Below are 26637 nucleotides of genomic sequence, written 5' to 3'. Positions count from 1 at the left end.
AATTACTTAATGAGGAATGAGGATATGAATAAAAATATACAGAACTTTTATTGCTGAAAATATCTGAAAAAATTCTGATCTGTTATTTCATTAAAGGTAGGGTAGGTAGGAATTGTCTAAAAAACTTCTTTTCCAAATTTGTTTAAACTTTATTTATATATCAATACATAATTAAAATGTAAGTACTCTGAAAAAGAAAGTATAAAAATCGAGTGTCTGTAGACCTCTCACGACTGTTTTAAAGACAGCTCATTATTTCCATTCACTCCACCCCCTCCCTTCTGGGCTCCTTCCAAAGCCACGCCCCCAAAACACATGAACGTGCGACTCCGACCGCTGAGCTGGAAGACGCATTATTTACCTGAGACGAGCGGAGAGGAAGGAGCACAGTGCATGTAGTGACATCATGTCCGAATCACATGTAATAAAAAAATCTAACTTTATCATTATGAATATAAACAAATAAGATGTATTTTAGTACTCACTATCAAGCTAGCATATTGATATTGGTAAAGTTTAAAATATATATTTTTTGATTCGCTAACGAGGTAGTTATATCTATAAGGCAAAGCTAAAAACAGGTTGCATTGATACACGTTTTTCCATTACCATCAGTTACATTGTGATGAAGATGAATTTCGTGTAAGATTCATAACATATATGGTGTTCTGCATGTAGGGGTGGGAGATATTGACAAAAATGAATATCTCGATATTTTTTCCCAATATCTCGATATCGATATTCAGGCGATATTTTTGCCATCCTTCAAAGAAATGTGTGCAAACTGGCAAAGAAGGTCCAGTTGGTCTTTTGACTTGCTGCATTTGACCTATTATTGTAGGCTTTAGAAAAATAAAAAACAATAAAGGATCCGAGCTAACTAAACAGAATCTGAGGTAGCCCCTACTTTTTCCACTCACTAAAAAAGAAAAGAAAAACGGAACTAGGTATCTCTTGCAACAGTGATTATTAAATCAAACAACAATATTGTTGATGATCAATTCAAAGTAAAAAAAAAATATATATATTTTCAAAACGCTATAAATCCATCCATTTTTTTCCCCAAAACGCTATGAATCCATCTTTTTTATTTTTTCAAAAATGTATGGTTTGTCTTTTTAAAAAAGTCTTGCATTTATGAGGAAAAACAATATTACGTGACAGTTCTCCATTATGGACGCGAGCGCTCTGAAAGCGCACTAAAAGACTTTCAAACTTTCACAGAGACCTCAAAACAGAAAGCACAAAGCCTTTCTTTAAAACGAATTTCGTTTTGTTTTAATTGTATCTTAATTTTAATATTTTTTTCATTAACCAATTTCCTGGATTTATTACATAAAAGTAAATATATCAATCACAACATAAGGTGCTTGAACTGGAGATTATATCATCACCTCGCCTCACAGGCCTAAAAAATGTGAAATATATTTACAGAAATCTGGTTCTAAACAAAACCATCCAAAAATAAAATAAAACTATGTAATAAATGTGCATTTCTCCGGTGCGTTCACTACTGCGAAGATCGCGAGTCAATAGCCTATCGTCAATTTCATCTTTGCAGCCGACACAGAAATTAATAAACAATTAAAATGTCTTATTGCAATATTTTACATATTCATAATCATTACTTTTGCTGGTTCTTTGAGGCAGCTTTTTAGGTTTATGGCGTTTTGGAAAAGAGCTCTTCACGTAGGCTACAAACACCGTTTCACCAAGGCACAGCAGCCCTTCAGCACATAAGAAAAAAAAGAGAAAAAGCACAGACTTACTAATTACGAAACTTTGATGTGGTTGAACATGTGAAACAGTCACAAATTCCTCTGCAACTCAAACCTTCTCAGTACGAGTTATGAAGGAAGAGAACATCATTACAGTTTTCAGCGCGTCCTCCTCTGATTGCGGTGTTGTGACTGGAAAAGTGCGTGCAGAAGCACATGCAAAACGTAGGTTTGTAAAATGTCCTTTTGTCTTCCTTTTTTAGCCTTGTTTGCTGGTAATGTGAATTTTGATTGCTCTTTCTCTGCCATTGTTTTGCTCCTAGGTTCCGTGCCTTTTGAATTCCTCAAATCAAACGTGCGCGCGCAAGTGGGCAGATCCCGTGGCAAAAGGGTGGTTGCTATGGTTGCGAGAGAGAGTGACAGTTGCCTAAGCCAATCCTTTGTTTCGTCCCGAATGGAAATAATGAGCTGTGTTTAACACAGATTAAACGGTCTAGAGTCACGCGATTTTTATACTCTTTTTTTCAGAGTACTTACATTTTAATTATGTATTGATATATATAGAAAGTTTAAACAAATTTGGAAAAAAGTATTTTATAAAATTCCTACCTACCCTGCCTTTAAGTGGGTACTGAGCTAATTAAGTCTTTTTTTAATTTAGTTTATAAAATAAATGTGACATTCCATCTCATTTTATCATAAGATCTCTGTTCTCTAGGCTGAACGTCTCTGAACCGCCTGCACTGGATCTTCAGCCGCTTCCAGTGTGTCAGTCTTGTGTTCACATTGTCGACTGTGATCAGTGGGTTCAGGTGGAGCCGTCAGTCTGTACAGATGAAGGAGGGTCAAAGTTCAGGATCAGCACTCAGGCGGGTCGATTCGAGTGCAGCAGGACCAGAATGCGATGGGTCTGTGCTGGTGACGTCACTCTCCAGTATCGTGCAGTGGATGGACGTTTCCTCAGTGAAGAGCTGGAGAGGCTTCAGTGTGAGCGAATTGGTCCAGTGATCGATGTGACCGTGATCTCAGGGAAACTGGAGGAGGCCCATCTGCCTCATTACGCCTGTTTAGCAGAGTCTGACCCCTCTCTCAAAGATACTGTGAAGCTGCTCAGCAAAAGAGATTAAGGAAAATCTTTACAATCTGTAGAGTTGACTCGTTATCATGCCAAAATACTCCAACCATCCTTCTCTCTTACAACTCTAATTATAAGCTGGTTCACACAGTGGGAAGAACACTGTAACCTTCTTCTCTACATGCACTGTAAAGATCCTCTCATTCTTCACGTCTACTTTTTTCCAGTGAATGACACTTGTTCAAAAGAGAAAGTTGAGCAGAAAGAAAAATCAAGTCATCCGATTAGCCATCCCAGACCTGAAAGACCATTTCAGATGAAAACACCGCACCTTCTTGAGGTTCCTGGTGCTTCTGTTCATCCTGTAGAGGGGATTTCATTTAGAACAGATATCGACCCAAACTTCTTTGAGATCATGCAACATCAGCATGGTGACGTACAGATGAATCTTATCAGAGAAGAGGACAAGAAATCTGTGTGGACTGCCACAATATGGAAAGCCAAACTTGCACAGTTAAATCAAAGGCAAGTCCAAGATGAGCCGCAACTGAATTCTGAGATTGAGAAAGCTCAGTTTTTTGATAAACACAGATCGGCTCTCATTCAAAGGGTTAAAAATGTGAAGAGCATTGCAGATAAACTGCGTGAGCATAGAATAATACATGAGGAACTATATTCTGAAATCACACATACTAATTTAACCAGTCAGGATAGAGTGAGAAAGATCTGTATCACAGTGCATTCAAGTGGTGTGATTGCAAAAGTTAAATTCATTGACATTCTTCAGAAACAGGAGCCTTACCTCTTTGAAGAACTGTTGCATTCTGATTCTTAATGATTCTCTTAGAGAATATATTGCTTTAGAACAACACCTGCATATGGACAACAAAATAACAAACTAAATTATAAAATCATTAAACTGTTTAATGCTAGAATGCAAGATAAACTGATTTGTAAACTGAGAAGAAATGTTAAAGACCCCCTCAAAATCAAGTTTTTAATGTTGTTATGTGTATGTGGTGTTTTTAATATGCTTTAAGACAAAGCATGTGCAACCAATCACCAATCACGTCAACTTGTGGGCGGGCTTTAACACATCATTAACTGCAAAGCAGGGGAGTCTCAAGAGAAGCAAAGTTATCCTGGTATATTTTTCTGTTGATATGAAAAATCAGGTAGCCTACATTTAGCAATATAGCTGGTGAATTATGTATATGATGTATATTACGATGTTATGATGAACTAGGGACATTTTAAGTTGTTCAAAGTGTTTCTAAGGTTGCTGATTTTTAGAGAGCAGCTGTCTGACTCTGAGATGGCAAATGGGAACATGGTTTGTGTAATAATTTACAAAATTATTCATATTATGTTAATGTTATAAATGCAGCCAGATATATTCATACTGTTTGTGATAAATGTACTTTTTGTAACACATCATTTGAAGATACTGAACAGTTATTTTTTATGACACTTTCCTATTTATTTTTGGATTGATTTTAAAATAGATATGACAAAAAATTAAACAAAACTCTTAATTTAGAACCTTATGACATTTTACACTGTTTTCAAAAAACATATTTTTCAGAAAATGTTCAATATTAATCTTTTAATTATTTTGGTAATTTTTGACCAAAAAAAAAAATAATCAAAAGAAACCCTCATAAATTAATTTTGTAATCCCACATATAGCCTACTTTGAAAGCCTTTCAAACATGAGATCACAGAACAAAAAGCTTATAAAAACAATACAAAATGTAAAGCTTTTCAAAATTATGTAACTGCCCTAATATTAGGCTATATAGAACTTTTGTATCCCTATGTTAATTTTTCTTTTAGTTTCTGGTATTCTCTGTTCAGTACAGAACTGTACCTACTTTTTGCCCTGTAGGCCTACTTTTTGCCTACTTGTCTGTGATTCTTAAAAAAAGTAAAAAAAAAGTCAAATATGTTCAAAAATAATGAGTTTTATTGAACAATCAAGAATGAAAACCTATTCTAGTACACTCCAAAAACAAAATCATGACTTCATAAAAGTGCATTATAGGACCCTTGACAACTGCACTAGTAAACAGACGAGCGGAGCGTGCCGAATAATACAGTAGATAACTTTATTATTGTAAGTCGCTAATGGCCTAATAGTTAACGCTACATTGTGAGTGGAAGTAAGTTAGATTGCTTGGATCTTTGTACAACGGGCAGCTAGCAAATTCACACAAATGAAACGTTAAACAACTGATAATTTACAACAATCCGTTTACATATGCCTGCGATCTCTCTCATTGTTTTTCCGGGAATCTCACTCTCGATTTGAGCAAATAAGCTAAAGAGATTGAAAAACACCTATACCTGTTTTAAAACGCCCCAAAATTGTGAAACGCCCTTTTTATTCCACAGCCTCATATAGGCTACTCCCGCGGCGGGAGTACGTGGACCAATCATATTGTCTTTTACCTTAAAACACTTTCGTTTTATTCGACTTTACCCCACTTCATTTCCGTGGAACAACGAAACTTTGAAACGCTCTCGACAGGTTTACAAATTAGCCTAGCCCTAGATTATCATCTGAATTCGTGTTTTTGGGGTTATCCACAAAAATGAGCGAGAGAACCCTTGAAGGAGAGCCGCTGGAATGCAAAGGTATAGCAGCTCTATTTAGATAAACTAAAGATAAACAAAAATGTAAATTGACATGTTCTTTGTTGTTGTTTTTTTGAAGAACTTCGACAACAAACAAACAAAAAATATTGGTTAATGGAAGTGTTTATCAATGCTTTAGGTCTGCTGAAGAAAACAAAGTATTTTTATTTTTTTGATATGGGGAGGAAAATTTGGAGACATCAACATGTAGACACCAGCCTCAGATACTGCATTTCCCTCCAATTTACTAGAATTGTGAAACTTTAGTTTCACTAAACACAGGCTACTTCACTCTGATGCTCAGTCCTTTTAGTCCTGAGGTGGCTGATCTGAACAAAAGAGTATTTGCATAAAAGAGATTTAAATAGAAGAGCCAGTGTGGGAGAGGGCAGCTGTCCTGTACATGTCCTGGGTATTTTTGTGATCTCAGTCATATTTTATAGATTATCCACTGTATGTTTGGAAATATATGTGTATACTAGACAGTGTTTTACATTTTATCATTAACTGTTACATTAACTTTTACTATCATTTTCATTAAACACGTAAAAACAACAACAAAGAACTGCACGTTTACATGTCAGCAAAGGTTGCAGTGTAATACATTTTATTCATTTGTCCCCAGAAGCCAAGTTTGTGGATGAAAACTCTGCAGAGCTTATTCAAAGGGTTACTTCAGTGATGCCAATAGCAGATGAGTTAAAAAGTAAGGGCATGTTACATGGAGAGAAATATGATGAGATCGAAGCTAAAGAAACCAATCAGGAAAAAATGAGAAAGCTTTTTGATTCATTAAAATCCGGAGACGAAGTCAAAATTGCCATTTATCATTTACTGGAAAAGCATGAACCAAAACTCTTCAAAGACCTGGGTAAGAGAACAATCATTTATGAAAGAGATTCATGAGCTCAACATTCAGCTACAGGTGTAATCTATGACCTGTACTGTGGTTGATTTCAACAGGTGGTGTCAGCAGGAAACGCAAGCTTTCTGATCCTGAATCACCAGTACCATGTAAAAGTGAGTTTACCTTTTTATTGGTAGAGACATTTTCTTCCTCCACTTTTATTTTTGAATAAACTGTTAAATTGTGCCATTTGTAATTACTGATAGGCTACAGGATGTCTTTTTGCTAGCATGATGAGAATACATGTGATAATATATACAGTCCCATGTTGACTGTACTGGTAGTGGAACCAATTATATCTGCCACTATTGTGAAAATGATTAAGAGTATAAAGTGTGAGAAAGTGTCTTAAGCTATATATTTGTTGACCGTTTTTTTTTACTTCACAGTTATCACATTGAGTCCAAAAGTATTCATATTTACATGCATAATACCTTAATATGTACTACATGAATGCTTGCTTTTATAGTAATAGTAATCAGTTTATTTATTCAGGGAAAGTAAGTTTGCAGCATACTCACATAGACATATGTAAAAAACAATCACAGTTGGCATACTGTATAAACAATACTTTAATACAAATAAATCTAATTTAAAGGACAAGTTCGGTATTTTACACTTAAAGCCCTGTTTACAGATCGTTTCTGATGAAATAGAACGTTAAGATTAAAATTTGGACACATGCTCCTGTCCCGAGAATTTTAGGTTTCTTTCGCTTTCCCCAAAACCTCTAGAATGGGTGTATAGGTGCACTGGGACAATTCTCTATAAAACGCATTAAACTTTCGTTTACAAAGACGTGAAACTCACCGAGTGGTCAGGGGTGTTCACTGATATGCTCACACAAAAATCGCTGCAAAAGATGCTTTCCAACAGGTGTTTTACCATTCGTTGTAAAACTGTGGATCTATTTTTCCAAACGTCTCACACCCGTAGATTCTTCCGTTGAGAGCTTGAATAATAGACACTCCAGCCCAGTTGGTGGCGATAATGCACCTTTGCCAAATGCAAGCAAACCGCTGGCATTTCATTGAATACACAGAAGAAGAAGCGGCGGAGTAATACGGTACCTCACACAGCTCTTTCAATACAAGTCAATGGAGTTGGACAAAAACTACGATAAAACCTGTTGGAAAGCATCTTTTGCAGCGATTTTTGTGTGAGCATATCAGTGAACACCCCTGACCACTAGTGATGGCCAAATGAAGCGTTTCGAAGCATTATTGCTTTCTGATACAATTGTGTCGAAAATGGTTCATTACTCGAAGCTTCATTCAGATAGAAATTGCAGCACCATCTCCTGGTGAAGTAAATGTAATGCAACAAAGCTGACAACCATAAAATGCAAGCAGGCTTATATGTTAACGCCCCGTTTTGTGTTTACCGAGGCGATCAAAGCTGAAACAGTGTTAGTGCTGTGAAACTCATTTATGTAACTTAGGTGATTTTTACAGATACTGATGAATTTCATGTGTTCACCTTGATAATAAAACATTAAAGATGTGTGTGTGTAATTATTTCTTTAGACAAGGACAGATGATCAGACCAGCTTAAAAAAAGTTGAAAACCATCACAGAAATTCTAATGGTTTCTATTAAAATACCAATAGGAACCATTGGCTTTTACCATTTAAACCACTACAGAATTCTTTTTTGTAGTGTGTTTGGGACATATTCCATTAGGATTTAATACCCCCACCAATAGAACCCAACACATATCAGTAGAGACCCACAGAGACCACTATAATTCCCATTACAACCAATAAAATTCCCATGAAAACCATTAAATCCAATAGAATTTCTGTAATGGTTTCTATAGTTTTTTTTAGCAGCGCAGTATCATGTGTGAAAGCTTTATCTTGTTTAGCTGTGGGAAGCAGAACTCTATAACTTGTTAACTGGTGGGACTGATATTTTTGTATGTTGAAAAGGATGTGCTTGTGTAACTGGTTTTTGAAGTTTCTGTCTTTGATGCATGTTTTTATGTTCATATGTTCTCTAATTAATAATAAAAATAAATAAAATAAAAAATGTGGCAGAGGGTGTGCTTTGGGTACATGCAGAAGGCTTATTAAACAAAGTGTTCATTAAATGGTATGGTTTTTATTCAGAAATATTATTTTCTCCACAGTCTTTGGTGAAAGGCGATTTCTTTTTTTTTTTTTTACAATTTCACCAGCTTTAGAGGATATCCTCTCGCATGGAACAGATGATGCAGGAGTACACAAAAACAGTTTAGAAAGCTGGTATAAATGAGGATATATTGCTTTGCTTTTATAAGAAATACAGCCGCCAGGTTTCAAACCTGTCAACACTGGATTGGGCTGTCAAAGCAGTCAGGTGGTTCACTACAGGAGTGAACCAGTGTGTTTGCTTCAGAAGTCATTTTCACGTGACTAGTGACGTAATGATACAAGCTCCGAAGCAGTGGTTCATTGCAAGGACCGTTCGAGTTTGAAGCAAGCTTCGGAGCGTCGGTGTCAGTCGTAACATCACTACTGACCACTCGGTGAGTTTCACGTCTTTGTAAACGAAAGTTTAATGCGTTTTATGAGGGATTGTCCCAGTGCACCTATACACCCATTCTAGAGGTTTTGGGGAAAGCGAAATAAACCTAAAATTCTCGGGACAGGAGCATGTGTCCAAATTTTAATCTTAACCGTTCTATTTCATGAGAAACGATCTGTAAACAGGGCTTTAAGTGTAGAATACCGAACTTGGCCTTTAAATAACCAGACCAGCTGACCATTAATTAACACCAGAAGAAGAATTTAAAAATGTAATTGCATGGGGGATAAAAGAGAGTTTGGACCTGCTTTTCATGCATCGGGGAACACAATACCGTCGGCCAGATGGCAACAATTGAAAGGCATAGGATAAGGGATGCCTCTTATCATTCACAATAATGTTCGCTTTATTCAGCACTCTCTCTTTATTTATACTCTCTATGCTTGGTAACATAATCCCCAACGTAATTTATGAACTGTACATAAGCTTATATAATGTACAGTGTAATGTATAAACAGTATTTTTTTTATGTGCAAGGATGCCATGATCAATAACTGTTCATATGTCTTTGTCACAGGAATCAATACTGAGAGTAATGAACAGAATAACCATAATTTTAACAGTGCTAGTACTTCAGCACCAACACCAGCACCAATAAACATTAACAACACAGTTAATGGTAAATTCATCAAAAGTCATCTGCATGTACTTTATTTTGTTTAGTACATTAAAGGAACACTCCACCGTTTTTTGAAATAGGGCTTATTCACATTCTTTCATACATTTAGATAGGTGGGTAAATGCATTTTTGTCTCAGTGCATGCATTGTTTTAGTTTGACAGGGTCGGCGCTAGCTTAGCTTAGCACAATGAATGGAATCCTTTGTTGCCAGCTAGCATGTCCTGAGTAAAAGTGATAAAAAAAAAAACCCATGTAATTACTTCTTGTGGCCTGCGTATTCACAACGAGTACAAATAGCGATGCAGATTAACACTAGGTGATTTCTTAGGCAGATATTGACTTGGGACTATATTATGGGGAAGCACAGGCGAAGCACGGCTACTTAGGCGAAGCACTGCTACTTGGGCGCAGAGATATCATGCAACACATGAAATCCCACGACTTCCGTCAACATACCGGTGTGAATAGTAGCTGCCTGGCTATTTTCCTAACAGTACATGAATGGCGATGAACATGGCTGATTTTGTGTGAGCCAGAACCATACCTATATACAAGAGTTTACAGAAAATGAGTGGAAATAGAACGACAGGAGGAGGTTGCGATCGCTCAACAGCCCGAGGACGTGAGGATGAGAACCAACACGAACTGGTGGTGTGAATGTGGGGGAATATGCCGACTGAAATAGAGTGTCTGTGCTGTGGCGAGTGGGACAAGTTTCTGCCATCGATAACCAGGCTCAACGTGTCAGATCAAGATGAGCGTCCCCACAGTTGTATCACAGCTACCGCGGATTTCACGGCGTTGATTCATCCGGCAGTACTCGATTTTTTTTTCCGGTGTGATAAAGTGAACTGGAAAAAACACCCCATGCCGAATAGACTAAATGGACAGCTGTCCACAGAGTAAGTGATTATTTTAAACATGACACATGTATAGTAAACTGCTTGTAGCCTTCTCCTCTCTAGTAGTTATACTAAAACTCCTGAGTCAAAAGAACCAGGCGAGAGAAGAAATATAGCTAACTTAGCCCTCAGTCATTTCATTTTACAGGTAACGATAACAGCAATTTTTATATTAGTTTGGTTGTTCATGCTAAACAGGTTGAATTCAACATGAGGTTATACTAGAGGAGGCTAACGTTATTTGAACCGTAGTCTATATACAGCTTCTCAGCATCTATCTTATAACCGTATAAAGACACAGATTAACATAAGGAAGAGTAATAAAAGACAACTTACATGTGCACTTTGTTCTGCCTGTGCTTTGAAAATAGATGGGATGGGGACAGCCGTATGTTTCAGACGTAGTACCGTCTTTCTGGGCCCATATTCCATTTTTTCAAAGTAACTTAGTCCTCCGGTGCAAAATGCTCTTCGCAAACACGATACTGTTTGATTTTGTAGAGAGGCGTTGAAGTACAGATCTCCAGAGCAGCTAGCCATTTATTTCTCAGTTCCACATTCGATGGAATTCTGTGAAACATTACATTCGTGTATGTCCTTTGCTTGTTCTCACAACCTTTTGCTACGCAGATAATTACCATGTTTGCTGTAACTGTAGCTGTAACTTCTCAAAAAAAACAATCCAAAAGCGAAGACACTCGGTGCTGGTCACGCGTGTTGTTCTTCTGTGTTTTGACTCGTTGCACACCGGTATGTTGACAGAAGTCGTGGGATTTCATGTGTTGCATGATATCTCTGCGCCCAAGTAGCAGTGCTTCGCCTAAGTAGCCGTGCTTCGCCTGTGCTTCCCCATAATATAGTCCCAAGTCAATATCTGCCTAAGAAATCACCTAGTGTTAATCTGCATCACTATTTGTACTCGTTGTGAATACGCAGGCCACAAGAAGTATACGTGGGTTTTAAAAAAAATGTTTTATCACTTTTACTCAGGACATGCTAGCTGGCAACAAAGGATTCCATTCATTGTGCTAAGCTAAGCTAGCGCCGACCCTGTCAAACTAAAACAATGCATGCACTGAGACAAAAATGCATTTACCCACCTATCTAAATGTATGAAAGAATATGAATAAGCCCTATTTCAAAAAACGGTGGAGTGTTCCTTTAAGAGAAAAAATCTCCAAATGCTCCACGTGAAACTGCGGTCTTCCGACCTTTTATATCGTATCAATTGATTTTGATTAATATGCGCGAGGGAGAGAGCCGAACTCATATAGCGACAAATAAAAGTTCCAGATGGACAAAGAAATATGAGCCGAACTCATATAGCGACAAATAAAAGTTCCAGATGGACAAACATTAAATGCAAAAACCAGTGTGAATAACAATATCTTATAATTAACTAGAGAGTGGATACACAGATATAACGTATTTATTAATGAAATTCATGCATTTATTTGTCATTTAAACTGATGCAAACAGGGAAAGAGAGTAGAAAAGACTTATTATCCTGTCGCCCCCTCTAGTGGACAGCATGAAGTAATACGGCCTTCATTGCTCAGATAACGCAAGTCAATGGATTTTTTGAGGAAAGTAAGTCTGTCCAGTTCGAAAAGATATAAGAGAGTCAGACCAGTCTGAAGGTCTGAGCTGAGTTTGGTGAAGCATTAAAGTTATAGGCGGAGTCAATTTATAATAATAATAATAATAATAATAATAATAAATAATAATAATAATAATAAATAGGCCATATCTGTGTATGAGCTTTACACTTCAAGCTTTACAACTAATCAAAACGTTAACCCTACTTCAAAGTTTGCCACTCTCTCGTTTCTTTTAAGATATTGTTATTCCACTGGTTTTTGCATTTAAATTTGTCCATCTGGAACTTTTATTTGTCATGAGCTCTATATTTAAGATGAACTAGAAAAAAATATGATTCGACAACACAAACTCTTATCCTGCTTTTTGCAATGGCTTGCCATACTTCCCAGAATAAACGACATTTTCTCCACACGAGATGTTTGAAAACCTTGCATGTAGTTTTTGTAAAAAAAAAAGATTGCATCACAATAAGTGTATTGTGATTGTCAAAACATTTTAGTAACTAAACTGAATTTTATTAGGTTTAGTGACAACATGTTACAATGTTTACATGGTACAATTTCTGGTAAGCTACGCTTTTTTATTATTTCAATTCAATTCAATTATTGTGATTTGATTTAATATTGACTCATTTGGATAAATATTAGGTAGGTTACACAAGATAGGCATTAATTTTTCTCAAGAAAAACACAACTCACCTAATGCTGTAAACATACAGAGAGCCCCATCAGCTGGCAGTATTATTTAAGGTTAAAAATAACTCAAATTAAATATAATGCGTTTTTTATTATTATAATAACAACTTTATTTAATGATATAAGCAAAAATATAATAAATATGTAATATAGTAGGCCTACACATATTTAGCAAAATACTCTCTATAGCTCTTTTTTTCTAGCCAACTACGTGCTATAGCCTATATTATGGTCATCAAATGGCTTTCCTGAGGTAAATGTAATGTGACATAATTGTTCTCCAGCTGTTATATTGACCCCTTTGTTTGACTGATGGGGTTGATATTATGTATGAGGAATATACATTTCGGTAAGTTGTACTGTATCTTAAAACAGTGTTCATTCGTGTTTATTTACTATTAGCTAGAGATGATTGGTTCACTTGCCGCTAGGGATCTGTCGCGTCACATTTACAAGCGCCAAAACGGTATTTATTGTCTGAATTTTGTAATAAAAGTGACAGAATCTGAGAGCTGGGATTTTTTTAATATCATATGTAACCTGCTCTGTCTAGTCTGTCGGTCTCCGTGTCCTCTTTGCTTCGCGATTTTTCCTGTGCGTGAGAAAATGGATGTGTGAAAAGAACGCACCCAACGCGCGCGACCGCCCACTCCGCGATGACGTCATTTTTGCCGCGCGCTCGTGCGGACGCGTCGAGTATAAACCAGGCTTAAGGCCTCATTATACTTCTGCGTCAGACCTACGCCGGAGCCTATACGCCGTAGGCAACGTGTTGGTTTTAATTTATACTTCTGTGTCGTTGTCCGCGTTGACGCGTACCTAGGGAGCGTGTGAAACCCCGAGGGAGGGGTTCTGGCAGACCAATCACAGCGCTTGTGTCCGCGTAGAATTGACGCGTTGTTACATTTTTGGAGAGGTGCACGTCAGGGTACGCCGTAGGGTGCGTGCGCTACACACAGCCTACGACGTAGCTACGGCGGCAGTTCGACGCAGAAGCATAAAACAGGCTTTAAGCCTTGGTTATACTTTCGCCTGGCTCCGCAGCGCGAGTCTCCGCAGACTGCGCGCGCACCTCCGCAAACGGACGAGGCGTTTATACTTGACGCGCTCGCCGTTGTACTATTCTGTGAAACGATAGGGGGCGACTCGAGTAATTGTCCTCTAACCATCAGGAATCAGCGGTGAGAAGAAGAAAGCTACACACGTGACAATGTTTATTTTAGTACACCACCACCAATACCACACTACAAAAAGAATCTTGTAAAACCCAGTAAACCCTGAGATTATTACTCGTGGCAATAAAACAAAATATATGGATATGAGAATGTGTATACAATACAAATAAATTAACAATCTCTAACATATTTTCTAATTTCACTAAACATTTCATTACCCCTCATTTACACTGCACACATCTGCGGCGCATTACGGCTGCGACACGGCTACCGGAGCTGATCGCGCCCATTCTAGTCAATGCTTGTGTTTACACCGGCCGCGACGCGGCGTGTTTCAGAAGCTTCCCAGAAACGGCTCTCCGCGCCGCTTCGCTAAATATAGGCGCCTAGTCTATTTTTGACGGACGCGCGTCCAAGTCGCACCGGAAATACAAAATAAAAGTAAAAAAAACACTGTCAATTTCAAAATAAACACCATGTGCAGACTCCCAATTGTATTGCACACCAATATATCCCTGGTAGAAAGCATAGACTGTAAGGTAGAAACCCCCAAAATCAAGAAAAACCACGTCGGACAGGCAAATCACGTGGTCTCGCGCATCCAGTCGCTTCGCTTCTGAAATGCTCCTGGAGTTGGCACCGTGTGGCGGACGGAATAAAACCTTTGCGGAGCCGTAATGCGCTGCAGACGTGTACAGTGTAAATGAGGGGTTAAGTTTCATGAACATTTTTATTAAACACGGACCTTTATGTTCATTAAAAATACTTTTTATGCTATTGAATGCTCATTTTTTAAATGTAAGCAACTAATTTAGACGTGCAAACTGGGTGCTGGTGTGGTGAGAAGTTCGAGCTCTGTCAGATTCGGCTCCAAGTCGTTCATCTTCGGATGCGGCGCCGCGCGCGTTGTTACAAAATCTGCTGTGCACACCGCCAGGCGAAATGGGCCCTTGCGCACCCAACGCGCGCGACCGCCCACACCGCGATGACGTCATTTTTTGACGTCACGCTCCTGCGGACGCGTCGAGTATAATGCCTGGTTCACACCGGACGCCGAAGCGGCGCGGAATGGAAAATCACGCGCGGTCCGGCGCCTGCCTGTTCACACCAGACGCGTATTCTCCGCGGCGGTCGACAAGCGCTTCTGCTCAGTTGTTGTTTATTCAGAGCTATTTTTTACATCATGGGTAAGTAAATAACCTCATAAAATGAATACACCATGTTTCTGTAACCAAGAAGTTTATACACTTCTTTTATTAATCCGTAACACGCAGCCAGAGAGAGAATATGGTAGACAGTTTTTTTCTTTGTTTGTTTTCATCTTTCTAGTCTGTTTAGATACACAAATATGATCGCATTTGTCGCTCGCGGTATTTTAATTTGAAAATTGCTTATATTTTGACAATTGACCGGATGTCTCATGTTTCTTGGTGTGACTTCCTGCCGGAATGGACGCGGATCACTCGCGGTCGCGCAAAAAATAGACCAGACGCCGAAACTGGTGTGAACGACACCATAGGTTAACATGGGCGCCGAAAGGAAGCGGCCTCCGTTCTGCGCCGCTTCGGCGTCTGGTGTGAATTAGGCGTGAACCAGGCTTAAAGCGCATGATCTTAAAGGCGAAGTTGTATGGTTATCAGTAAAGTCAAAGACGTGTGCCCTCTAGTGTTGAATCATGAAAGTGCAGTTCTACAGCAGAGTTATTCTAAATGCCTCCCGGTGCTATTCGTATTGGAATTGTTTAATCACAGATTATGCACAGATGTTTTACACAACAAGGATATATTCCCATGGGGTTGTTCGGTTCTCTTTCATCATCTCGTTTCGAGATCCACCTATGGGAAGGGCATCCGTACCTGACCTCTGCAGAAGCATCCAATTGCAAGTCTGGCTAGACAGACAGAAGCGCGCAGCCAATGCCAGGTAAGGCCACACCCCTTACCTAGGCATATAACTTCTCCGCGCGCTGCTATTCCTCAGTTGACATTTGCTTCTCGCAATCTCTGCACTGACACGGTTCGGTTGGATTAACGTTACACTGCTCACTTTCGAGTCTTCAGGAGGACATATCGTCAGATCAGCCTCCTCCAGACGTGAGTGGCAGTCGTTTCTTCAGCCTATCCGCTGTGTTTTTTGCATCTGGAGCCGCCCGCGCTCTCGCTGTCCTTCACCTGCTCCTCCTTACATGGCTGCCCGCCACGGATTTTTCCGAGTTCTTCACCGCTGGCCCACCCATGGCTATGTGACCATCTAAACCACCGCTTCTCCGGGGAACAGCCTATCACGACGAGCCTGCCCGACCGCGTGTGGTGCTCTCATCGCCGCTAAGGACCCTCTCGTTCTGCGCGGTCTGCTTGGGCTTAACACGCTCAAGAAGCTTTGGAGAACCCGGAGAATTGCGGTCATTGTTTTAGTTTTTTAACTTTTAGTTGCACGATGCAGCGCGCCGTGCTCGGCCTTTCTGACTCGGATGGAGGACACGGTGATGATGACGCGCTACCGGGGGACTCCCGGATCGCCACCTTTCAAAAATATTTGAGCTGACATCAGCCCAATCCGCATTCCGTGAAGAGGAGATCTTCGCGGGAAAACCTCACTCTCATTGACGAACCGGACGGTTCCGAAACAACTCTTTAAAAAAAAAATTGCAAAAAAAAAAGTTTTTTCCAGCGCTCACGAAGCTCATAAGCACGGCTGGAGCGTCCCGCTAGACTGTTAACACGGTCTCACGGGCCTTGATGTGTTACGATTACGTGTTGAGGCTTTCATTTATGCCTTCCTAGGAAGGCGGCCCCGAACGCAAGCGGCCTGCCTGTTGTTCGACCGTTGGGAGTATCGAGCCCACTTTCATGGGCCACGAGCCCTCCGGATTCTCTCCCGATCCCGGAACCCCTGTCCAAAAGACACAGGGTCTCCCGCGGACGGTCGGTTAATCCCGCCTCGTGGCTGCCCAGCCCGTGTGTTTAGTTAGTGACGCTGTCGTGAGGAGAAGTACATAAGCAGTGTTACCACACCGCACGCACTTGGTTCCCCTCACCCAGTTATTAAAGGCTTCGGCCCCAGTGTTTTCCCAACGCAAAACACACACATTACTAAACAACACATTTAACAGACGAATCAGATGAATTCGTGCAGATTTATATATCTGCCAACATAGAGAGCAAATCTCTCTGATCCTCTAGTTTTTAATATCTCTATAGCAGACATCCCATGTCTCCCGGAAGTTCCGGGAGTCTCCCGCATATTGATAGCAGCTCCCTGAAGCCCACAAATTAGCTAAAATCTCCCGGAATCTAGAGCGAGCGAGCAAGAGGGCGCAGCTCCAAACCGTGTAGAGCACACGGCAGAAAGGTTGAGGGAGCGAGAGAAAGATCAACATAAAATGTGGAACACAACTTGTTCAGATTTTTTGCTTTCCTTTTCTTGCAGTTATAGAGTAAAATATATTTTGTAATATATATTTTATATAAAATATAAATAATTCTATGTTTAAATTTGTACATTTTAATAAACTCAAACTTATATAACTTATTTCTGTTTCACTTTCATACTTTTTTTTCACTTCAACAATAATCTGACAAATGTCTTCTTTAAAACAAGACCAACCATAGGTCTATATTCCAAAGCATTCTTGAATTACAACCATTTAAGTTTGGATAGTGATTTTCATGTTTATGTGAAAAAAAGGTGACAGTTAAAAGGATAATTTAGTGATAACAATGAATTAATCAAGCGGTCATTTGCCAGTTTAGGTGTTCATATATCTCTGAAAGTATGCGATTTAAAAAGCCCACTTAGAGTCTTGACTCAATTTCGACCAAATACATAACGTTAGCAAACTGTTACTGCGGTTATGGGATAGCTTACATTAACGTTACAGCACCTGTTATCGTTGATGTTAGCTCACTTTAACGTTAATAAAAACCTTTTCTACTTTACCTCTCTGGATCTAATCTATGAAATGCTAGTTGATTGGTTGTACACTGGTAGTTGTTGCAGTTGATGGCAGAACACTGTTTTCTTTGTTTCCAATTATTTCCACTCATAATGTTAATGCTGTATACAGTAGTTGTGCTAACGGTAAAGCCGCTGGTTCAGTCCAAAATGGCGGCCGCGCTACCGAAGTGCCACCTAGTGGCTGTTGTCAAAACTGCAACGGAGTTTCGCCTCTTGGTACTTCTATACTCTTTGGTTGCGGCTGCCCAGCCTGCCTGTGTTTTTAGTGGACGTTGTGTGTGGAAGGCTGCGACCCCTGTGTTCCCCAACACAAAACACACACATAACTAAATAACACTTTAAAACAAACAAATTAAATAAATCCGTTACAGAGAGAGTTCTCTCTCCGCGGATATTATTTTTCTGCCTGCACTTGAGACTGCCCAGTTCATTTGTTCAGGAGATGTGTGTTTTCCCCCCACTTAAAAATCAGGGGGCACTTTGTGAGGGAAAGTTTAGCACAGTGGACACCACACTATGTTCCCCTCACTCTGTCAATAAAGGCTTTCGGCCCCAGTGTTTGCCCAACACAAAACACACAAAGTTACAAATCAAATGAATACGTTTTGAAAAGAAGACCTCTCTCCGCAGAGAAAACTTCTCACTGCAGAGAGAGGAAATCCCTCCGAACCCCTGCATGTCGCCTCTAGTGTGCCCACTAGATGGCGCCTTTGCATCACAAATGAACCAGCTGGGCCCATACAGCCCCGCTCCGGCCTGAGCGGGGGCGCTCGCGAGTCACGAAACGGCTTGGCAAGCCGTTTCAGCGCCCGAGTGGGTTTTGCGTACCGTAACCCAGGGTTACAGGCTGCAGTTTGCAATAAAACCTCCGCATTTCAACGGCGTTCTCTCTCCTCACACAGAAGAAAACGCCTCACACATTCTGAAAGAGGAAATTTCCTCCCTCCTAAACAAGGGAGCGATTCAGATGGTGCCACCCAATCTGATATACCATGGTTTTTATTCCTGGTATTTTCATTATCCAAAAGGCGTGGCGCCCCCGCCCTATATTGGACCTTCGAGTGTTGAGCAAACATTTGAGGAAATACAATTTCAGAATGTGACAGAAGGCTCTCTCGCCCATGCCATAAAGCAGAACGACTGGTTCACATCAGTCGATCTGAAAGATGCTTTCTTTCACATAAGCATCTACCCTCCACACAGGAAATATCTTCGTCTCGCCTACCAAGGCAATTGTTACGAATTCACAGTTCTTCCGTTCGGGCGCAATTTGAGTCCCCGAACTTTCTGTCTATGTGCGGAGGCGGGCGTGGCGCCCCTGAGACTATCAAGGCTGAGAATTCTGACTTACATAGACGATTGGCTCATCATAGCCAAATCGAAGGAGAAGGTGTCGCTGGTCACCGGCCGGGTGCTCGCGCACATCACATCCCTCGGGTTCAAGGTGAATGCGAGCAAAAGCAATCTGACTCCCAGTCAGAATGTCATTTTCCTGGGCTTGGAATTGAACTCAGTCTCCATGCGAGCGCGTCTCTCTCAAGAGCGCGTTCGCTCGCTGATGGACTGTCTGTCTCAGTTCAGAGAAGGGGCGAGAGTACAATATCGCACATGCCTCAGGCTGTAGGGTCTCATGGCTTCATCTATTCAGGGTGTGCCGTTTGGTCTCCTGAGAATGAGAGCGTTCACGAAATGGGTTTTGTCACTACATTTCAGCCCAATTCGCGGTCTCTGCTGCTCGGTAACGGTGACGCGCGCCTGCTCGGCGGCCCTGCGCCATTGGGAGAGCGAGAACTTTTACGCACGGGGAACCCCCCTCGGGACGGTTACAATGTGGAAAGTTGTGACGACAGATACGTCCTTAACAGGCTGGGGAACCACCCAGGAAGGCAGAATGCTGAACGGTCTGTGGCTGAGCAGACTACGTTCAGCGCACATTAACTATTTAGAGCTTTTACCATTTGGAAAGCTCTGAATTATTTTCTGCCTCGCCTGCAGGGACATCCCGTTCTAGTATGGTGCGATAATACCACGGCAGTGGCTTATATAAACCGTCAGGGCGGCATGTGCTCGTCGAAACTCCACGCTCTAGCTTACAGGCTTTTAATGTGGAGCAGACGGGTTTTTCTGTCATTACGCGTGACTCATGTTCCGGGCATTCTGAACAGAGGCGCCGGATCTGCTATCGAGGGGAAACCCAATCTACGGGGATTGGAGTCTTCACCCGCAGATAGTGAAGATGTTATGGATGAGATTTGGACAGGCAGCCGTAGATCTGAGGCTGAATGCTCTGTGTCCCGTCCGTGCTCTGCAAGCATATACTGTATGACCAGGACCAGTGCTTTCCGCAAGAGCTCTTTGTTTCAAGGGCTCCCCCTGCACAAGGGGAGTCCCATTTCAAAGCAATGCCTCTCACATTGGCTTGTGGACGCTATACTATGGCTTATGAAGCAAAGGGAGTGCAGCCCCCAGGGGGCATCAGAGCTCATTCCACAAGGGCCTCTTGGGCTTTGTTCAGGGGAGTGCCACTGCAGGACATCTGCTCCGCTGCCAGCTGGGCCTCTCCTCATACATTTGAGCGTTACTACCGGTTGGATGTCACCAGAACCTCGGTGGCACACTCGGTCCTAGGGGTAGGGTCCTCTTAGCCCTTTCCCACAGCCCCGTTGGGTTAACCAACGAGGAGTGAATGGGCCGGCTGGCCATGTTCATTCCTGTCACCAAGCATTTGCATTCCTTCTTGGGTTTAGCTATGTGCATTGGTGGTGCGGGGGCCATTATCATGTATGTGTTTCATGCATGTATCATGCCCTGCTTGTCAAAAGCAGTTTAACTTGGCGTCACCCTTGCAGGGTCATGTTTGTGGGACGTGTCAGGCACCGCCTCTCTGAGGTGACCGTCCTTCTCTGGCCTTCAAAACCTCACTGTGAGTGTATTGGGCAATCGGGGAGCTGTCCATGTCTCTCCCATAGGTGGATCTCGAAACGAGATGATGAAAGAGAACAATAGGTTACTGTCGTAACCCCGGTTCTCTGAAACATCGATTCGAGAGATCCACCAGGGTTGCCCCGCTTGCCGCACGAGAAGCGAATATACTTACTGAGGAATAGCAGCGCGCGGAGAAGTTATATGCCTAGGTAAGGGGTGTGGCCTTACCTGGCATTGGCTGCGCGCTTCTGTCTGTCTAGCTAGACTTGGTGCAATTGGATGCTTCTGCAGAGGTCAGGTACGGATGCCCTTCCCATAGGTGGATCTCTCCACTCGATGTTTCAGAGAACCGGTGTTACGACAGTAACCTATTGTTTTCATGTTTTATGGGAACTTGCATACATGTGTTATCCCCTTAACTAACTCTAATGTAACAGTTATGGGTAGGTCACCTACGGACATGTTACGGACATATCATGGTACCTTTCAGCCTATTACTTCCCTTTTATCCAAAGAGATGGAACTATTTGCACTATCAATGGGAATCATGCTAAAATAATCTGTACTGTGGTTCACATTATTGGGGTCGCTTACAAGTCGCAGCAGCACGAATTACGTGACCAGCAGCATATTTCTGCTTCAAATATTGTGCGTAGTTAACAGTGACTGGTGGTTTCAGACGTTGTTTTATTAAAGTGCATTTGTCACTGCTGCACTCGTACTGACTCTTATTCTGCCTGACAGAAAGAAAAGCGCGTAGCTTACTGAAGGAGGAGCGTTTTGACCAATCAGATGAAAGGGGCGTTTAATCGTCGCCCACGTGTGCAAATGAAATATCGAACCCATAAACCGATTTGTAAACCACAAACGAAAAAATGAAAAATCGAGCCAAAATCTAATTTTTCGTTTTTTAAACTAAACTAAAAAACGAATAAACGAGCTGGTTTTCATTTCTCGTTATTCCATTCCAAACAGGAAATGAAATTATCAAAAAGTTTGCTTGTGACTGTTTGTTTGTCACTGCACCAGCTACAGTCATGTTGCTGGTGCAGTGATATGTTTGACAAGGTGTAAATGGCTTCTTCTTTATTTCCTTTCAACAGTGCAAACTGGGTTTCTAAATTGCCTATTTTCTTAAGCAAATCAATATAGCATCTTTCTTTTGTGTGAAAAGTGAAACTGTCTTGCCTTGTGTCCCATCTTTCCATTAGCAAAACAATCAACTTCCTGATCTTTTCTTCTTTCCATATCATTTCACTAGCCTGGCAGTTATTATTATTATTATTATTATTTTAATTACCCCAAAACTGAGATACTCATTTTAGCCTCTAACTCATCTACTCTCCTCCTAATTACTAAGCCTATATGAAGCAAACAGCTTGAAGCGCATTAGAGAACTTTCCTTTTTTTTGTTCCTATAGGCATTTTGGGATCATTTTAAAATATCAAAGAGTTGATATTAGCCTACTCTTGCCATTTCTGAGAGCACGCATAGACGGATTTGCGCTTGTTTAATTTTTACTTTCACTCATTATTGCATAGAGATTTTACACAACACCTGGAACACCTAATCTAGCCTACTCCAGTAAAAAAAAATTCTGGAGGATGACCATAGACTGTAAAAAAATAGAGGATGACCCACCCACATTTGTTTCCGACGGGCATCAACCAATAATTTTTTTCCTTAAACCACTATCGTTTTCTCTTGTATAGGCAGGACAGGGAAGTGTTGAAACAGACAATGTAAGTTCACGAAATTATTGTTATCTCAGTTTGTGGGTTTGGTAGTTTATCCAGAAAAAATGAGTGCGCAAAACCTAGATGAAGGAGAAGAGCAAAAGCCATCAAAAGGTATAGGCTACAAATGATACGAAAGTTTATAACACAATAGCAATGACTGAAATTTAAACAGGATTTGCAAATCATTGTAAAGGTTTACTTACATAGGCTATATGGACAGTCTGTGCTGTAGACAGTATATCAAACGCATGATTTCTCATTCAAGTACAAGTGCATTTGTGTTGGGGGTGCACACAGCTGTACTGTCCTCCTGTCCTGTCTATGTCTATCTGCGATAGTGTTGTGAAATGTGTTCGCAGGAAACGTGTCTATTGAGAAAAATCATAGCCTTCAAATAAACCTGTGAATTTAGGTGTAGCTAACCTTGATGCGTAGGCTACGGTTCCAGCCTAATAGATTTCCGGGTGTAGCTATTAATTTTCCGCGGTCCTCTAACTAGCGCAAATGTATGCAGAATTTGGAACCGCACGCTAACATACTAGGCTACTGTCTTACTATTTTCCACATATCTTTCTATCTATGCTAACAATTGTTAGAGTAGACAGTGTAGTGTGCGGTTCCGAATTCAGACAGTTTGACTGTGAGCGCGTTCCTGCGCGGATGTAGCTACGCGTTCAGTGCATCATGCGCACTACCATGGTCAAAACCTTTTGTTTTTGAGCGCTCATTCACTTTTAAATGCACTGTTGTCCTACATAGTTTCACGAAATATAATATGCCTTTTATTTGTTTGCTCAGTTCTAGTTCTCAGGTGACTCCATTTGTCAACTCTGATCTTTACATTAACTGGTTTAGCTTGTTTGACTGCTAGACTGAGTAATTTGCATTAAAGTGATGTGGTCATTGCCTATTATATGTCCTGTATGTGCCCCAGGTGTTTTTGTTGACAACAATCAATTTTTCCAAAGTAACCCGCAGACAATAAAACCCATTTTATTACTTATCATGTAATTTGGATTCATATAGAATATGTAGGCCTTGTTTGTTTTACACATAAAAGTTCCAATGTAGGCTATTATATTTAATTCATTTATTTCTTTATTGAATACAGAACGTATTCAAAGGGTTACTTAAGTGATGACAATATCAGATGAGATAAAAAATAAATAAGGATATGATATTACAAGATTAGGGTAGACCAAACCAGCAAGGGTAAAATGAGAAATCTATTTGAAGCACTAATTTTTTTGAAGAGACAGTGAAAACTGTATTTTATTATTGCTTGAAGATAATGAACCATACCTCTTTAAAGAAAAGAGAATAAGTATTCATGAAAGATAATTATGAGCTCAATAGTACAACTACTACAGGTGTAATCTGTCATGTGTTTAATGTTAACAGGTGCTATCAGCAGGAAACGCAACCTTTCTGATCCTGAATGCTTAGTACCAGCGAAGCACGGTAAACTCATTTACACATTATCATTACCATCAATAAAATATGCAAGTCACATGTTTACACTCTGAAATCAACCACTAGTGGGAGGTAAATTGTATATAAACATCTGAATTGTATAAAGGCTACCTTTTTTTATTGTAGGAACACGGTTTCTGTTTTATCAAAAACTATAGGCCTACTTGTTTGTTTGACCTTCGTTCCATTGTCCAAATTACATTATGAATGTAGAACGGACAACATAAATAAATGACAAGGGAGTCTATCAACTTTGCATAATCATTCATTTTAAACTACAGTTTAAAAAGGTTTATGTGTTGTTAAATAGGCTAAAGAGTGAAGAGAATGGAATGTGTTGTAATATTTGCTGTAATACACATATTGTCAGAACCCCCCCCTGTTTTTCCATTAATGCCTGTTATGTTAAATAAAGTTTATTAATTAAAGTGCCCCCAATATCCCTTTTTTGATATTACCTTTAATGTAGTTTAAGGGAAACAGGTCATTTTAGCTCAAAGGGAATTATTCATTAATTTATAAGGATTTTTTAAAGAGTCACTTATTTTATGGCCAAGCAAATGACTCGTCCAGCATTTATTTGAATGAGCCATAACTATCAGCTCTGTAGTGGATATAAATATCCAAATTGTAGTGAAAAGAGTATTTATTGGCATGGTAACAAAGATCAATAGTTTAAGACATTACATTTGTAAGCACATAACACAAGAACACTTCTCTTTAAAATACAAACAAGGCTTTACTGATTATATTCTAACACATAAAACTAATATCTAACACAAACACACGCGCACACACATTCACACGAGTTGCAGAAAGAAAGAAAGTGAGGAAAGAATGAGTTTTAAGAGTGAGATGATGAAATCCCAAGTTTCTAACAATATATGCAATTATAAGGCATGTATGAAGGTATTATGATGCCACAAAGAATCGCATGCGCAGGGTAAGATTTGAGAAAGTGTACATAAGATTGCAAGCGTAAATAAAATTTGCATGTGTAAGAGAAGATTTGTAAAGGTGTATATCGCCTTTCAAGTGTAAGAAAAAATATGTGCAGCATTTTACTGTTATTCGTAAGTGAAATGCATGTATTGTGAAACTGCAGCTTCATGATTACGCATCATAAATATGGTCTGTATTCTTCTGACTTCCATCTTTCTACGATTTTTTTGCACAAATACGGCCACAAGAATTGCTAGCCTGTGAACAGCAATTTGCAAGCGAACAACAGAGTCAGGAACTGCAAAACAGATTGATCGCGTAAAATCAACCTTTGTGTAAAAAAATAAACTGTTGCAAATGTCTAAATGACTTGTGAACATGGGGCAAAAAAGTTCCCGAAATATCCTGATTTGTACAGTTGTGTCTTTCTTTTAGCTGTGCTATTTATTTATTTAACATCTAGGCTATGTGTGCATTAAAAGTACCATTTCGGCAACGAGAACAATGCTGAGCCAAATTAACCCTTTCATGCATAGAGGTCACTACAGTGGACAGCTATTAAAAAAGCTTTTTTCTTGAATTTGCACGGGTTTTGATGGCAAAGTTGCACATCAACCTCTACAGTGGACCCTGGTGCATCATCCTATACATTGCAACAAAGTGGAAAGCCGTTGTGTGTCGATTTTTTTTCCCCCTCCAAACCAAGATGGCCAGTGGTCAGTCAGAAATGCTAAGTTTCTCCGGAATATCCACCCATTCCTTCTATCCTAGGAGACTCTTGTAGGTAAAAAAAATATATATTGCAGCATCAAGCAATATCTAATGAGTCCTATCACAGTTAAATTTTCCAAGTTTTGATTTTAGATTGGGAGAAAAATCTGATTAATCATCTGTCCACTATAGTGGACCTCATGCATCAATGGCTATATTTCAGCTACAATTCATACTTATACTGTGAATATTGTTTTTGAAAATACTTATTCTGCAGTGACTTATTTTGACTGTAAATAAATGTATTTGTATTATTTCAATGTAATTTTCATCGACATCAAAAAAAGAAATGTGATTACATGTATGTGACTTGTAATGCGTTTCTTTACTCGTAACATCAAAAAGTAATCTGATTACGTAATGCACATTACTTGTAATTAATTACTTTACTTGTTAGATCAAAAAGTAATGTTTACGTAATGCATGTTGCTTGTAATACTTTACTTGTTAGATCAAAAAGTAATCTGATTTCGTAATGCATGTTACTTGTAATGTGTTTCTTTACTCGTAACATCAAAAAGTAATCTTATTACATAATGCACATTACTTGTAATTAATTACTTGTTAGATCAAAAAGTAATCTAATTATGTAATGCATGTTACTTGTAATACATTACAAGTAACATTAAAAAAATCTGATTACATAATGCACGTTACTTGTAACACATTACTTGAGCATATACAACATGCTAGCTGGCAACAAAGGATTCCATTCATTATGCTAAGCTAAGCTAGTGGCGGCGCTGCCAAACTAAAACAATGCATGCACTGAGACAAAAATGCGTTTGCCCACCTATCTTTATGTAGGAAAGACAGTGAATAAGCCCTATTTCAAAAAATGGTGGAGTGTTCCTTGGAGTCGTTTTTGTGAGAGAATTTTACTTCCGCATCTGAAAACCGCCAAACCGGAAGTGACGTAACGGGAGGGAG

At 39.9% G+C, this 26637-nt stretch overlaps 2 protein-coding genes across 2 annotated transcripts in view; one reads left to right on the top strand and one right to left on the bottom strand.

Annotated features, from left to right (window-relative positions):
- Positions 1-26637, bottom strand: part of LOC311291646 (G-protein-signaling modulator 2-like) — a 352673-nt gene that overhangs the window by 89005 nt on the left and 237031 nt on the right. The gene's annotated exons all lie outside the window — the stretch shown is intronic.
- The window catches only part of LOC311291643 (NACHT, LRR and PYD domains-containing protein 1 homolog), a 44978-nt gene continuing 23619 nt past the window's right edge, over positions 5279-26637 (top strand). The window contains exons 1-4 of the mRNA XM_084410803.1: positions 5279-5430; positions 6056-6301; positions 6394-6450; positions 23923-23982. Of these exons, the coding sequence (XP_084266929.1) occupies positions 5388-5430; positions 6056-6301; positions 6394-6450; positions 23923-23982 (406 nt within the window). The 5' untranslated portion in view covers positions 5279-5387. The remainder of the gene's footprint in view (positions 5431-6055; positions 6302-6393; positions 6451-23922; positions 23983-26637) is intronic.

Source organism: Rutilus rutilus (assembly GCF_951802725.1).
Source record: "Rutilus rutilus genome assembly, chromosome: 6".
NCBI classification, from domain to species: domain Eukaryota; kingdom Metazoa; phylum Chordata; class Actinopteri; order Cypriniformes; family Leuciscidae; genus Rutilus; species Rutilus rutilus.
The sequence above is the reverse complement of the archived record's forward strand: the minus strand, read 5'-3'. Positions and strand labels throughout refer to the sequence as shown.